The 14,287-nt window shown below is 43.2% G+C and overlaps 1 protein-coding gene across 3 annotated transcripts in view; it reads right to left on the reverse strand.

Annotated features, from left to right (window-relative positions):
• The window catches only part of tmem117 (transmembrane protein 117), a 434,750-nt gene that overhangs the window by 69,868 nt on the left and 350,595 nt on the right, over window positions 1–14,287 (reverse strand). For all 3 annotated transcript variants that reach the window (XM_072551966.1, XM_072551967.1, XM_072551969.1), the window contains exon 6: window positions 11,012–11,171. In XM_072551966.1, coding sequence (XP_072408067.1) covers window positions 11,012–11,171 — 160 coding nt within the window. The remainder of the gene's footprint in view (window positions 1–11,011; window positions 11,172–14,287) is intronic.

Genomic DNA, 14,287 nt, shown 5'->3' on the forward strand with positions numbered 1-14,287 from the left:
GGTTTGACAGCAAGGAAAAAAATCTTGTTTGTTTCTCTAAACAGTTATATATGAAAAATTAAAATTCAGGAAGCTTTTATCTTGTCAATTTATATTTTATTCTCACCCTCGGCATAGTTTCCCATACTGAACATTGACTTAACAAATGGGACATTTATTCAATGATACACTTACACAGTTGCTGTTAAGAAATTTAAACTGAATTGGAAAGACACTACCTTCAGTTTTATTTTCTTCCTCCTGTACATATTTTGACGGTATTTCTGATCTACGGTTTATTTTTTTTAAATGTGACAAGTAGGATGGCAAATATGTAAGCAAGGTGTGTGAAATGAGTGAAAGACAAATGGGTGTGGTTGTGATTGTGGGGAGCTAATTAGCACAGCCCCAGAACAGCGCTACAAGAACACACAGGAGTATAAGAATTAGCGGGGGGGGGGGTTAAATTATTCAGTCTCTCACGCCTGCTATTTAACGATAATTATTTAGGGTTGACATGAAGAGAGTGGCAAATCTTTGTAATTCTCCAGCCCAGAGTGCCAGGGGTATTCAGTCACTGCATAAATTTGAGGTAGCAAGCGATGCATTTCAAGACATTAAAGTCATCAAGGCATATTGGGATAGTGCAGAAAAGTGGTGTTGAGGTAGAAGATCAGCCAAAGATGGAGTAGGTTTGAGGGGTCAAATAACCTACTCCTGCTCCCATTTCCCATGTAATGATTGAGGCCTCAAGTCCACTTTCATCTCCTCCCCATAAGCTTGGACACCATCAGGACATATATTTTCTAATCAACTTACTCAGAGATATTATTGCACACCTCTGAAGCAGGTGAGACTTGAATCCTCTTGGCCCATAGGTAGGGACACTAACTATATTACAAGAGTCCGTATCGCCATCAGGATACTGTCCCAAAACCAACTATCTTTAGCTGCTTCATCAATGATCTTGTCTTCATCCAAAGTCAGAAATGGGTGTTTGCTGATGGTTACAGTGTTCAGTGCCATTCAAATTGTACCACATACTGAAGCAGTCACTGTCTGCCACCTGCAAGACCTCGACAACATTGAGGTTTGGGCTGACCCCTGGCAAGTAATACTTGTGCCACACAAATGCCAGGCAATGACCAGCTCTAACAAGACATATTCCAATCATTTTTTTTACATTCAATGATACTGCAGTTGCATCCCCATTATCAATATTCTGAGGAGGGAGGGGGTAAAGGAGATTTCATTTGACTAGGAACTAGGCCAATCATTTAGCTACAAGAGCAGGTAACTCACCTTTGATTCTCTAAAGTCTGTGAATCATCTGAACATGTGAAGAAATCTACATTCCAATCTGGTTGAAGGATACAATTCCTAACATGCCTGAGGCTCCAGTGGAAGCCCACAGCATGGCAGGGGAATAGGATAAGTATGCTCAGTTCTGCCCTTTGTTTGTTCCCTGACAGGAAGCAAAAACCCAAGCGTGGGACCAGAGTGCAGTAAGGAGAAACTGAGTGATTAGCTAACTCTGGGCTAGAGATTTGGCAGGGGTGAGTGTCTCGAGAACAGCCATGAAAGCATGAGCCTGATGGGCAGTGGTTGTTCAGGGCGCTGGGAGTATAGGTGTAGTGCAAACTATAATCAACCCTGGCAAAGGTGGTGTGATGGATTTAAAGATGGGACTTGTGGATTCAGCTCTCTGTTGCATTTAGGTTGAGCTGGAAACCTCTTTTGGCATTGCAAAATCTGGCCCTAAGTGTATGTAGAGTTCAGGATGCAAACCCCTTACTCCAGCTTGTCAGTTTTTAGAAGTGATACTTGTTCTAATGAACCAGTTGTTGTATTTTTGCTATCTTGAAATGATACCTGTAAAATACAGTGTAAAGGAGGAACCACTGTTGCTGCCTCTTACATCCTTTTTTGTGGTTTCATCTGCTGCGAGCATGGAAGTTGCCAGCTACTGTGGTCTTGTGTGCTCCAGTAAACAGGTAAAATTGCCTAGTCACAGATAGCCATAGAGATGCTGTCTCGTTAGATTTTGCATGAAATCAATGGTGTAAGACACCAATAGCGTACCATACCTTCAAGAGATTCAGGGGGCAGAGGTGAATGTAGTGGCCATCACTAAAGGAGATGATGCTGGGAAAGCTGAAAAATCTTAAGGTGGATAAATCACCCAGACTGGATGAACTACACCAAAGGGTTCTAAAGGAGATAGCTGAAGAGATTCTAGAGGCATTGGTGGTGAATTTCAGTAATCACTGGAGTCAGGCTGGAAAATGGATCTGATACCACTCCTGTTTAAGAAGGGTGGAAGGTAGAAGACAAGAAATTATCGATCAGCGAGACTGACCTCAGCCATTGGTAAGATTTCAGAGTCTAAGATGAGATCGCGGAGTACTTGGCAGTGCATGGTAAAATAGTGCTGAGTCAGCATGGCTTCATCAAGGGGAGGTCATGCCTAACAAATCTGTTTGAATTCTTGGAGGAGGTAATGAGAAAGTTAGATAAAGGAGAGCCAGTGAACTTGATCTATTTGGATTTTCAGAAGGCATTTAACAAGGTACTTCACAGGAGATTTTTAAATAAGAACCCACCATGTTAGGGAAAGGTATTGACATGAAGAGAGGATTGGCTGAGTGGCAGAGCCAGACAGTAGGGATAAAGGGACCTTTTCCAAATAGTACTCGGCAATTAATGGACTTCTTCAGGGGTCAATGTTGAGACCACACCTATTCATTTTATACATCAACAAACTGGTCAAAGGAATTGAAGACATTGTTGGTAAGTTTGCAGATGACACAAATAGGAGATGGAGGGACAGGTAGTGTCGAGGAAACAGGGAGACTACAAAAGGACTTGGACAGGTTATGAGAGTAGTCAAAGATGTGACAAATGGAATACAATGTAGGAGAGTTTGACATTATACGGAAAACAGAGGTGTAGACTATTTTCTAAACAGGGAAAGGCTTTTGAAATCTGAAGCACAAACAGACTTGGGAGTTTTAGTTCAGGATTCCCTTCTGGTTAACATGCTTGGCAGTTGGGAAGGCAAATGCAATGTTGGCATTCATTTCAAGAGGCCTAGAATATAACAGCAGAGATGTACTGCTGAGGCTGTATGAAGTTCTGTTCAGACCACATTTGAAAGGTTGAGAGTGGTTTTGGGCACTGTATCTAATGAAAATGTGCTGGCCTTGGAAGGGGTCTAGAGTAGGTTCACAAGAGTGATTCCAGAGATGAAAGGCTTGTCATATGAGGAGTGGTTGAGGACTCTGGGTTTATACTTGGTGGAGTTTTGAAAGGGCGATCTGATTAAAATTTACAGATTACTGAGAGGTCTAGATAGAACGGTCATGGAGAAAGTGTTTCCACCTGTAGGAGAGATTGGGACCCAAAAGGCACAGCCTCAGACTGAAAGAATGACTATTTATAAGTAACTGTATTTTAGTAGTAAGATTAGTGAGAGGAACAAAGGTTATGGGGAGACGGCAGGAGAATGAGGTTTTAGTGGTCGCAGTAGTCTGGCTGTCAGTTCAGAAATGTTCTTAGTGTATGGTAACGTGGCTAGTCCATTGGGTTGTGGCATGTCCTCATTTTGTTGTCTTTCCCTTCGGCATCTGTTGTGCTGAACTGCAAAAAGAGGAAGAACAACACCTCTACAATGTATTCGCCAAAAACGGATACCCCCACAATTTCATCAACAGATGCCTAAGGGAAAAACAATGGAATGAGGACATGCCGCAACCCAAAGGACTAGCCACATTATCATACATCAAGAACATATCTGAACTGACAGCCAGACTACTGCGACCACTAGGACTCATAACAGCTCACAAACCAACAGCCACTCTCAGACAACAACTCACTAGGATAAAGGACCCGATACCCAGCACGAGCAAAATCAACGTAGTGTACAAAATCCCATGCAAGGACTGCACAAAACACTACATAGGACAAACAGGAAGACAGCTAACGATCCGTATCCATGAACACCAGCTAGCCACGAACCGACACAACCAGCTATCCTTAGTAGCCACACACACAGATGACAAGCAACATGAGTTCAACTGGGGCAACACTACTATTATAGGACAAGCCAAACATAGAACAGCCAGGGAATTCCTAGAGGCATGGCACTCATCCACAGATTCTATCGACCTGGACCCAATATACCGACCACTACAGCGGACAGCTGGAATGGACAAACGGAAGCAGCAGAGACAAACCACTATAAATGCCGGAGGAAACAACACAGAAGTGCTTCACAGGAGGCTCCCAAGCACTGAGGATGTCACCTAGACAGGGGACAAAACGTCTTCAACACAAATTCTCAGCTTGGCGAACAGAACCACAGCAATGAGCTAAGTAACCCCTAAATATGCTTTGGTAATTCAACCTTGGTATCCTAGAATTATAATCCAAACATCATCAAATGTAGTAAAAGAAGTACAGAAAAATAGAACAAAGACAGTCTATTGATGCTCACCATCTTCCAACCGCAGCAGATTCTGCAATTCAAATGATATAAGTTTGGAAATAAGTTCAAATTCAAGTCTGAATTGCCAAGCCATATCCTGGAAAAGTAAATCCAGTGGCTAGTTTTACGCCCATTTGTCTAATGTAATGTTTGTTACAGTTCTCGCATGGTATCTTGTAAATGACGTTTGTTTTGCTTATTGTCTGTATAGGGTTTTTTAAGTTCATTAGCGGCTGATTTAGTGTGTTAGGGGCTTTGTGGGCTACCATGATGCCAAGAAGATTGAGTAGTCTGGCAGCCACCAGGATACATGAACATCAACTGGCCACAAAAAGACACGACCCAGTCTCACTAGTATCCTTACATACAGATGAGGAAGGACACTTAGTCTGGGATAACATATCCATCCTAGGACAAGCTAAACAGAGACATGCACAAGAATTCCTAGAAGCTTGGCATTCCAACCGGAACTCTATCAACAAACACATCGACTTGGGCCCCATCTACCATCCTTTGGGAAAAACAACAGGAAATGACATCAACACAAATGACACCACCAAACCAAGGAAACCTAAACACATAAATAGAAAGCAGGACATAACACTAATGCTTCACTGGAGGCTCATTGAAGATGTTACCTAGTATGGTGACAAAACACCTGAAACCAAACCTTCCAGCTCAGCGAGCAAACCTACATCCAGAACCTCAACCTGAGCTACAAATCTTCTCTAAACTCACTAATAGGGTTTCTTAATAGCAGGTATTTATTGCAAAAAAAATTGGTTATTTCTTGAAATAATCTCTCATTGAATCATGCAGCTCTGTGTTATAAAGAAATATTATCAGCAGTTGTTTGGGTAACACAATAATTAATAGCTGATATATGTAATTCAGTCTTTTTGGAACAATACCAGAAAATGCCTGAGAAACTCAGCAGACCTGGCAGCATCTGTGGAGAGATAGAGAGACTACGTTAATGGTTCAAACCTAGTTCCAGCTCCCTTTTGTTCCGAACTGTCACACTTGTCTTGAAATGTTAACTCCATTTCTCTCTGTACAGATGATTACAGACTTAAGTTTTTCCAGCACTTTCTATTTTGTTTCAGATTTCCGACACCCAAGTATTTTTGGGGCAAGTGATGGCAAGTGTTCTCAGCTGTACTGGCAAATAGGCATAATAACATAATCCATGAGGAGGAAATCACAAAAGAAAGAATCTATGCTTGTCACGGTGGTAAGACCTAACCAGGAGAAGGGTGAAGGATGTAACAAGACCAATTAAAAGAGGTAGATAAGTCAACAAAGTACTTTGCAGCAAATATGAAACAATACCTGCTCAGATATAACACTTCCTGGCATTGACGGTGGCTACTGGCAAGCTTTACTTCTATCAATTACGATTGCTACTCATTGGCATAATAAGAATGTGAGCTGAAAATGTGTTGCTGGAAAAGCGCAGGAGGTCATGCAACATCCAAGGAGCAGGAGAATCGACGTTTTGGGCATGAGCCCTTCTTCAGGAATGAGGAAAGTGTGCCAAGCAGGCCAAGATAAAAGGTAGGGAGGAGGGACTTGGGGAAGGGGTGTTGGAAATGCAATAGGTGGAAGGAGGTTAAGGTGAGGGTGATAGGTTGGAGTGGGGGTGGGGGCGGAGAGGTCAGGAAGAAGATAGCAGGTTAGGAAGGTGATGCTGAGTTCGAGGGTTGGGACTGAGACAAGATGGGGGGGAAGGGAAATGAGGAAACTGGAGAAATCTAAGTTCATCCCTTGTGGTTGGAGGGTTCCTAGGCGGAAGATGAGGCATTCTTCCTCCAACCGTCATGTTGCTATGGTCTGGCGATGGAGGACTCCAAGGACCTGCATGTCCTTGGTGGAGTGGGAGGGGGAGTTGAAGTGTTGAGTCACGGGGTGGTTGGGCTGGTTGGTCCGTCCAGGTGTCCCAGAGGTGTTCTCTGAAACGTTCCGCAAGTAGGCGGCCTGTCTCCCCAATATAGAGGAGGCCACATCGGGTGCAGTGGATGCAGTAAATGATGTGTGTGGGGGTGCAGGTGAATTTGTGGTGGATATGGAAGGATCCCTTGGGGCCTTGGAGGGAAGTAAGGGGGGAGGTGTGGGCGCAGGTTTTGCATTTCTTGCGGTTGCAGGGGAATGTGCCGGGAGTGGACATTGGGTTGGGTGGGGGGTGTGGACCTGAAGAGGGAGTCACGGAGGGAGCGGTCTTTTCGGAACACTGATAGGGGAGGGGAGGGAAGGGAAATATATCCCTGGTGGTGGGGTCCGTTTGGAGGTGGCGGAAATGACGACAGATGATACGATGTATATGGAGGTTGGTGGGGTGGTAGGTGAGGACTGGTGGGGTTCTGTCCTGGTGGCGATTGGAGGGGCGGGGCTCAAAGGTGGAGGAGCGGGAAGTGGAAGAGATGCGGTGGAGGGCATCGTCGAATACGTCTGGGGGGAAATTGTGGTCTTTGAAGAAGGAGGCCATCTGGGTTGTTCGGTATTGGAACTGGTCCTCCTGGGAGCAGATGCGGCAGACAGAAGGAATTGGGAATATGGGATGGCGTTTTTACAGGGGGCAGGGGTGGGAGGAGGTGTAGTCTAGGTAACTGTGGGAGTTGATCGGTTTATAGTAAATGTCCGTGTTTATTCGGTCACCCGAGATAGAAATAGAGGGGTCTAGGAAGGGGAGGGAGGGGTCTGAGACGGTCCGGGTAAATTTAAGATCGGGGTGGAAGGTGTTCGTAAAGTGGGTGAACTGTTCAACCTCCTCGTGGGAGTACGAGGAGTGCCGATAAAGTCATCGATGTAGCAGAGGAAAAGGTGGGGGATGGTGCCAGTGTAGTTGCGGAAGATGGACTGTTCCACATATCCTACGAAGAGGCAGGCATAGCTGGGGCCCATGCGGGTGCCCATGGCTACTCCTTTGGTTTGGAGGAAGTGGGAGGATTGGAAAGAGAAGTTGTTCAGAGTGAGGACCAGTTCAGTAAGTCGAAGGAGGGTGTCAGTGGAAGGGTACTGGTTGGTACGGCAGGAAAGGAAGAAGCGGAGGGCTTTGATGGGGGATGGAGGTGTACAGGGACTGGATGTCCATGGTGAAGATAAGGCGTTGGGGACTGGGGAAGCGAAAATCATGGAGGAGGTGGAGGGCGTGGGTAGTGTCCCGAATGTAGGTAGGGAGTTCTTGGACTAAGTGGGACAGGACCGTGTCAAGGTATGCAGAGATGAGTTCGGTGGGGCAGGAGCTGGCTGAGACAATGGGCCGGCTGGGGCAGTCAGGTTTGTGGATTTTGGGCAGGAGGTAGAAACGGGCGGTGCGGGGTTGTGGGACTATGAGGTTGGAGGTGGTGGATGGGAGATACCCTGAGGTGATGAGGTTATGGATGGTCTGGGAGATGATGGTTTGGTGGTGGGAGGTGGGTCATGGTCAAGGGGGCAGTAGGAGGAGTTGTCCGCGAGCTGGCGTTTAGCCTCAGCGGTATAAAGATCGGTGCGCCAAACTACTACCGCGCCTCCCTTGTCTGCCGGTTTGATAGTGAGGTTGGGCTTGGAACAGAGGGAGTGGAGAGCTGCACATTCTGAGGGTGAGAGGTTGGAGTGGGTGAGAGGGGTGGAGAGGTTGAGGCGGTTAATGTTGCGGCAGCAGTTGGCTATGAAGAGATCGAGGGCAGGTAAGAGGGCAGCCCGGGGTGTCCAGGTGGATGAGGTGTGTTGGAGGCAGGAAAAGGGGTCGTCAGAGGGTGGGTGAGAATCCTGGTTGAAGAAGTAGGCGTGGAGGCGAAGGCGGCGGAAGAATTGTTTGATGTCTCGCCGCGTGTTGAACTCGTTAATCCGAGAGCGTAGGGGAATAATACAAAGAATGTCCCATAGCACTACACAGCCAATTATTTCTTACTGACATTTTTAGCAAATTTTGCAAACATCTTATGTACAACAAGATCCCTCAATCAATTAAATGAAGATAAATTACTAATTTATCAGTTCTTGGGGTTTTGATTTAGGACCAGAAATATTGAAAATAAGTATGGAATATGCTCTTCAGTCCATTGAGCCTACTCCATTGTTGAACATGATCATACCTGTTCACCTTTCCCAAAAGCATATTCATCTGATTGCACTGCTATAGGAAGGATATTATTAATTTGGATAGAGGGCAGAAAAGATTTACAAGGATGTCACCACAATTGGACAGCTTGAGTTATAAGGAGAGGCTGGAACTTCTTCCACTGGAGTGTAGGAGGTTGAGGGGTGACCTTAAAGAGGTTTATAAAATCATGAGGGGCATGGTTAAGGTGAACAGCAAAGGTCTTTTCGCTGGGGTGGGGGAGATCAAAACTAGAGGGCATAATTTTAAAGTGAGAGAAGATAGATTTTTAAAAGGGACCTGAGGGGCAACTTTTTTGCACAGAGGGTTCGTATATAGAATGATCTACCAGAGAATGTGGTAGATGCAAGTACAGTTATAACATTTAAAAGACATGTGGATAGGTACATGAATAGGAAAGGTTTAGAGGGATATAGGCCAAATGCAGACAAATGGGATTAGTTTAGTTTGGGAAACTTAGTTGGCATGGAAGAAGACCGAAGAGTCAGTTTCTGTGCTGTATGACACTATGACTATAACTCTCTCCCTAAACCGCTTGACAGACCCTAAAAATCAAAGATTCTGCAGTCTGCTTCAAAACAATATCAGGCTTTCCTTTACACTACAAATGATACTCTGAAATGGTGAAGTTTAGTTGAAGCATTATTAAAGACAGTAGTGGTATGAGGAACTCATTCTTTCGTTGTATGTGAATGCATAACACAACAAAAATCTGCATCTTTAAAGTAAGCTATTCCAAGGTTCTTCACAGTAATGTAATCAAACAAACATTGTCACTGAATTAAAGAGGAGAGATCATGATACGTGATCAAAGCTTAGTCAAAGAGGTAAAGCTGAAGAAGCATTCTAAAGGAGGACAGGTCAACAAGCATAGGGAGGAATTTTCAAAGTTTGGGGTAATATAGACCATATCATTTTCAGTATTTACAGTTCATTCGCACATGGTAACTTGAATGAAATAACTATCAAAAATAGAAGCATGCATGGTAATAAACATTAATCATCACTTACTAATTCTCAAACACATCAAAGTTATGTACTTCATAAACATTGTCACTTGTCTATCAATGTTTGTTGAAAATATTGAATGCTTTTTGCAAGCGTGTTATTTCTCTGGTAAGTGTTAGTGGGGGAGCACTTTAGGACTGGTGATCATAATTCTTTTAGTTTTAAAATAGTTATGGAAAAGGAAAAGGATAGGCCTTCCCATAAAATTCTTCATTGGAGTAAGATAATTTTTAATAGTATGAGACAGGAACTTTTTAAAGTTGATTGGAGTTGGATTGAATTTCGCAGGGATAGGGATGACTAACAACTGGGAGGCTTTCAAAAGTGAGATAACAAGAGTTCAGAGGCATTATGTCCCTGTTTGAGTGAAGGGCAATGTAAAAGTAGGGAACAAAGAATGAATAAAGATATTGAGGTTCTGGTCAAGAATAAGAAGGAGTCATATATTAGATATACACAACTGGGATCAAATGAATCTCTTGAAGAGTATAAAGGGTGTATGGGCGTTCTTAAGAGGGAAGTCAGGAGGGTGAAAGGGAGAGATGAGAAAACCTTGGCAAATAAGGTTGAGGATAATCCAAAGATATTCTATAAGTACATTAAGAGCAAAAGAACAATGAGGGTGAGAATTGGGCCCCTTAAAGCTCAACGAGGTCATCTATGTGTTAAACCTCAGGACATGGGAGAGATACTAAGTGAATGTTTTGTGTCAGTTTTTACTATGGAGATAGAAATGGAGGCTAGAGAACTCTGGGAAGCAAGTAATTGTTTTGAGCATGATCAGCGTGAACTAGTTGGACTGAACGGTCTGTTTCCATGCTGCATGACTCTTTTCATGCAATAAAATATGTGCCATCACTGAATTTTGCCAAATATTGTACTCAAAACCCATTTTTGTTAAGTATAATAATAAAGTGACATTTTTTTCTCTTTGAGATGGATATAAGAGAAATACATTCCATTCAGTGTGAAATCTTGTTTAAACAAAATATTTTTATCCACCTTTGTTTTCATTGCTTGTTTTTCCAATGTTAAAAGCTGTGTTTGTAGCCTTCAGAAGTTCAAATTCAAATCGGTGATTCTTAAAATTGAAAAGAAGTTCCTTACCGTGCATCATAATGCAATAAAGTCTTTGTGATGCTGGGTGTCAGAGGCACATTTAAACAAGATAAGTTCATTTATAGGTCTTTTAAAAATTAACAATGCTGTGTTTTGTGAAAAGATTTTTCCCATAATACAGAATTTAGATGATTATATTACATAAACATATTTTATCTATCATGAAATTACCATCCTTGTTGGTAGCAATCAGGTTCCACAGTTACATTATTTAACTTGAATGAGAATTGTTTGCAGATCCATCATTGTTGCTTAGCAAAGAAAGCTGTGCATAATTTTGGAAAATCAAAATATAGTTTTGAAAATTTAACCAGTACCTGCATGACGATGAGGAGGTCAAAGACGAGGATAAAAGAGGCCAGAAAGGCTCTGGAGACTTCATCGCTCGGCAAAAATCCTCGGTTCAGTTTGTCCCAACTGATCCAGTCAGTGGTGATGACAACAACAACTACACTGGTCAGGATAATCAGCACAGACCTGTGAGCAGAAGAGAGGAATACATTTTCACTAATTGCTCATAGGTAAGCAAAGGGAAGGGTATGGAAGTACTCTGGTAATTTTCAAAGTAATTTTTTTTTATTTTTAACAAAGACAAGTATTTAAATATAGAACCACACATCTCTTCATTGAAATGTATAATCTTTTCAGTAGTCATTGCAAATGGTGCTGAATATTGTATAATAATTGGCGAACATCCCCACTTCTGACCTTATGATGGAGAGAAGGTCATTGATGAAGCAGCTGAAGATGGTTGGGATTAGGACACTACCCTGAGGAATTCCTGCAGAGATGTCCTGGAGATGACTGACCTCCAACAACCACAGCCACCTTCCTATGTGTCCATACAACTCTAACTACTAGAGATTTTGCATCTGATACCCATTGATTCCAGTTTTGCCAGGGCTCTTTGATGCAACACTCGGTTGAATGCAGCCTTGATGTCAAGGGCTGTCACTCTCACCTCTGGAATTCAGCTCTTTTGTCCATGTTTGAACCAAGGCTGTAATGTGGTCAGAAGCTGAGTGGTCCTGGAGGAACCCAAACTGGGTGTCACTGAGCAGGTTATTGCTGAGTAGGTGCTGCTGGATAGCACTGTTGCTGACAACTTCCATCACTGTACTGATGATCGAGAGTGGACTGATAGGATAGTAATGGGACAGGTTGGATTTGTCTTGCTTTTTATGTACAGGACATACCTAGGTAAGTTTCCACATTGTTGGGTTGATATCAGGGTTGTGACAATACTGGAAGAGTTTGGCTAGGGGAGTGGCAGATTCTAGATTGCTGGAATGTTGTCAGAGCCTATAGGCATTGGAAGAGACATTGGAGTATCCAGTGTCTTCAACTGTTTCTTGATCTCATGTGCAGATGATGGATCATCCATTCAGCACTTCTGACTGAAAATTGCTGCAAATGCTTCACCCTTATCTTTTGCTTTGATGTGCTGGGCTCTTCCATCATTGAGGATGGGGATATTTGTGAGCCTCTCCCTCTCACGAGTTGTTTAATCATCTACCACTATTCATGACTGGATATGGCAGGACTGCAGAGCTTCGATGTGATCTGTTGGTTGTGGGATTGCTTAGCTCTGTCTATCACTCACTGCTTATGCTGTTTGGCATGCAATTAGTCCAGTTTAGTAGCTTCACCAGGTTGATACCTCAACTTCAGGTATGCCTGCTGCTGCTCCTGGCATGTCCTCCTACACTGACCATTGAACCAGGGTTGATCCCCTGGCTTGATGGTAATAGTTGAATGGGGGATATGCCAGGCCATGAGATTACAGATTGTATTGGAGTACAATGCTGCTGGTGTTGATGGTCCACAGCACCTCATGGATTCTGAGCTTTGATTTGCTAGATCTGTTCAATGTCTGTCCCATTTAGCATGGTGATAGTGCCACACAGCACAATGGAGGTTAGTCTCAATGTGAAAGTGAGACTTTGCCTCCACAAGGACTGTGCGGTGGTCTCTCTTACCAATACTGTCATGGACAGATGCACTTTAATAGCAGATTGGTAAGGATAGGTCATGTATGTCAGTCCACTCTCATTGGTTCCCTCATCACCTGCTGCAGAACCAGTCTATCAGCTGTGCCCTTTAGGACCACACCAGCTCCATCAGCAATACTGCTGTTAAGGCACACTTGGTGGTGGACATTGAAATCCCTGACCGAGAGTATATTCTGTGCCCTTTCCGCCCTCAGAGCTTCCTCCAAGTGTTATTCAACATGGAGGAAAACTGACTCATCAGCTGAAGGAAGCAAGTACATGATAACCAGCAGTAGGTTTCCTTGCCCTTGTTTAACCTGAGGCCATGAGTCTGCATGGGGTCCTGAGGTAATGTGGATAACTCCCAGGGTAACTCCCTCCCACCTGTATACCATTGCTGGTGGGACAGGACATATCCAGGTATGCTGATAGTGGTGTCTGGGACATTGTCTGTAAGGTCTGATTCCGTGAGTATGACTATGTCAGGCTGTTGCTTGACTGCTCTGTGAGACAGCTCTCTCCATTTTGGTACTAGCCCCAGATGTTAGTGAGGAGGACTTTGCAGGGTTGACAGGACTGTTTCTGCTGTTGTCTTTTCCGGTGCCTACGTTGATGCCAGGTGATCCATTTGGTTTCATTTCTCAGAGACGTTGTAGCAATTGGTATAACTGAATGAAATGGCCTAGCAAATCAGAGAGCAATTGAGAGTCAACTATTGCTGTGGGTCTGGAGTCACATATAGAGTTGACCAGGTGAGGATGGCAGATTTCCTTCCCTGAAAGGCATGAGTGAACCAGTTGGGTTTTCCAACAAACAACAATGATTTCATGGTCATTGGTAGATTCTTAATTCCAGATTTTTAAACATTGAATTCAAATTCCACAATCTGCAGTGGTGGGATTCGAACCTGGGTCCCCAGAACTTTAGCTGAGTTTCTGGATTAATAATCTAACAGTAATACCACTATGTATTTCCATGAATATAAATAATAAGGGTTAGCAATTATTTAACCATTGACTGCACGTTTCAATAAACAATTTATTTTCTTCGAATGCCACAATCAGATTTCAAAATGGAAATCCTGTTTGTTTACTCTCTCTCTCATCCAAGGGCACTTTGAAATGCCCCAATAGTTATTATAACTGTCATTAGTCAATCCACCACAGACCAAGGGTTCAAACTTGACTCCTCTTGGAACAAATGACAACAATGCACCCAATGTACTGTGGCCACATGTTGAGAAATAGCAATTTATTTCCAAGATCTGAGGAAGGGTCACTGGACCTGAAACATTAACTTTGATTTCTCTTCACAGATGCTGTCAGACTTGCTGAGCTTTTCCAGCAACTTCAGTTTTTGTTTGTAATTTACTTCCCTGTTTCAATTTTCTCTTTAATTTCCACCCATTCACCTTCCTTTCCTGAAGGTTATGATTCATGTTACAGGATAGGACTACATGATGCTGCCATTGTGCACAAAAAAAATCCATTACTAATTTATGCTGTTGGCAATAAATGGGGTTGGCGTTGAATTTGTTTCTTCAAACAAGAAAGAAAATGGATAAATTTGAAAAGCCCTCACATTGTTGACTTTTTAAAATGT

The sequence above is a fragment of the Chiloscyllium punctatum genome, chromosome 32 (genome assembly GCF_047496795.1).
Source record: "Chiloscyllium punctatum isolate Juve2018m chromosome 32, sChiPun1.3, whole genome shotgun sequence".
NCBI lineage: Eukaryota > Metazoa > Chordata > Chondrichthyes > Orectolobiformes > Hemiscylliidae > Chiloscyllium > Chiloscyllium punctatum.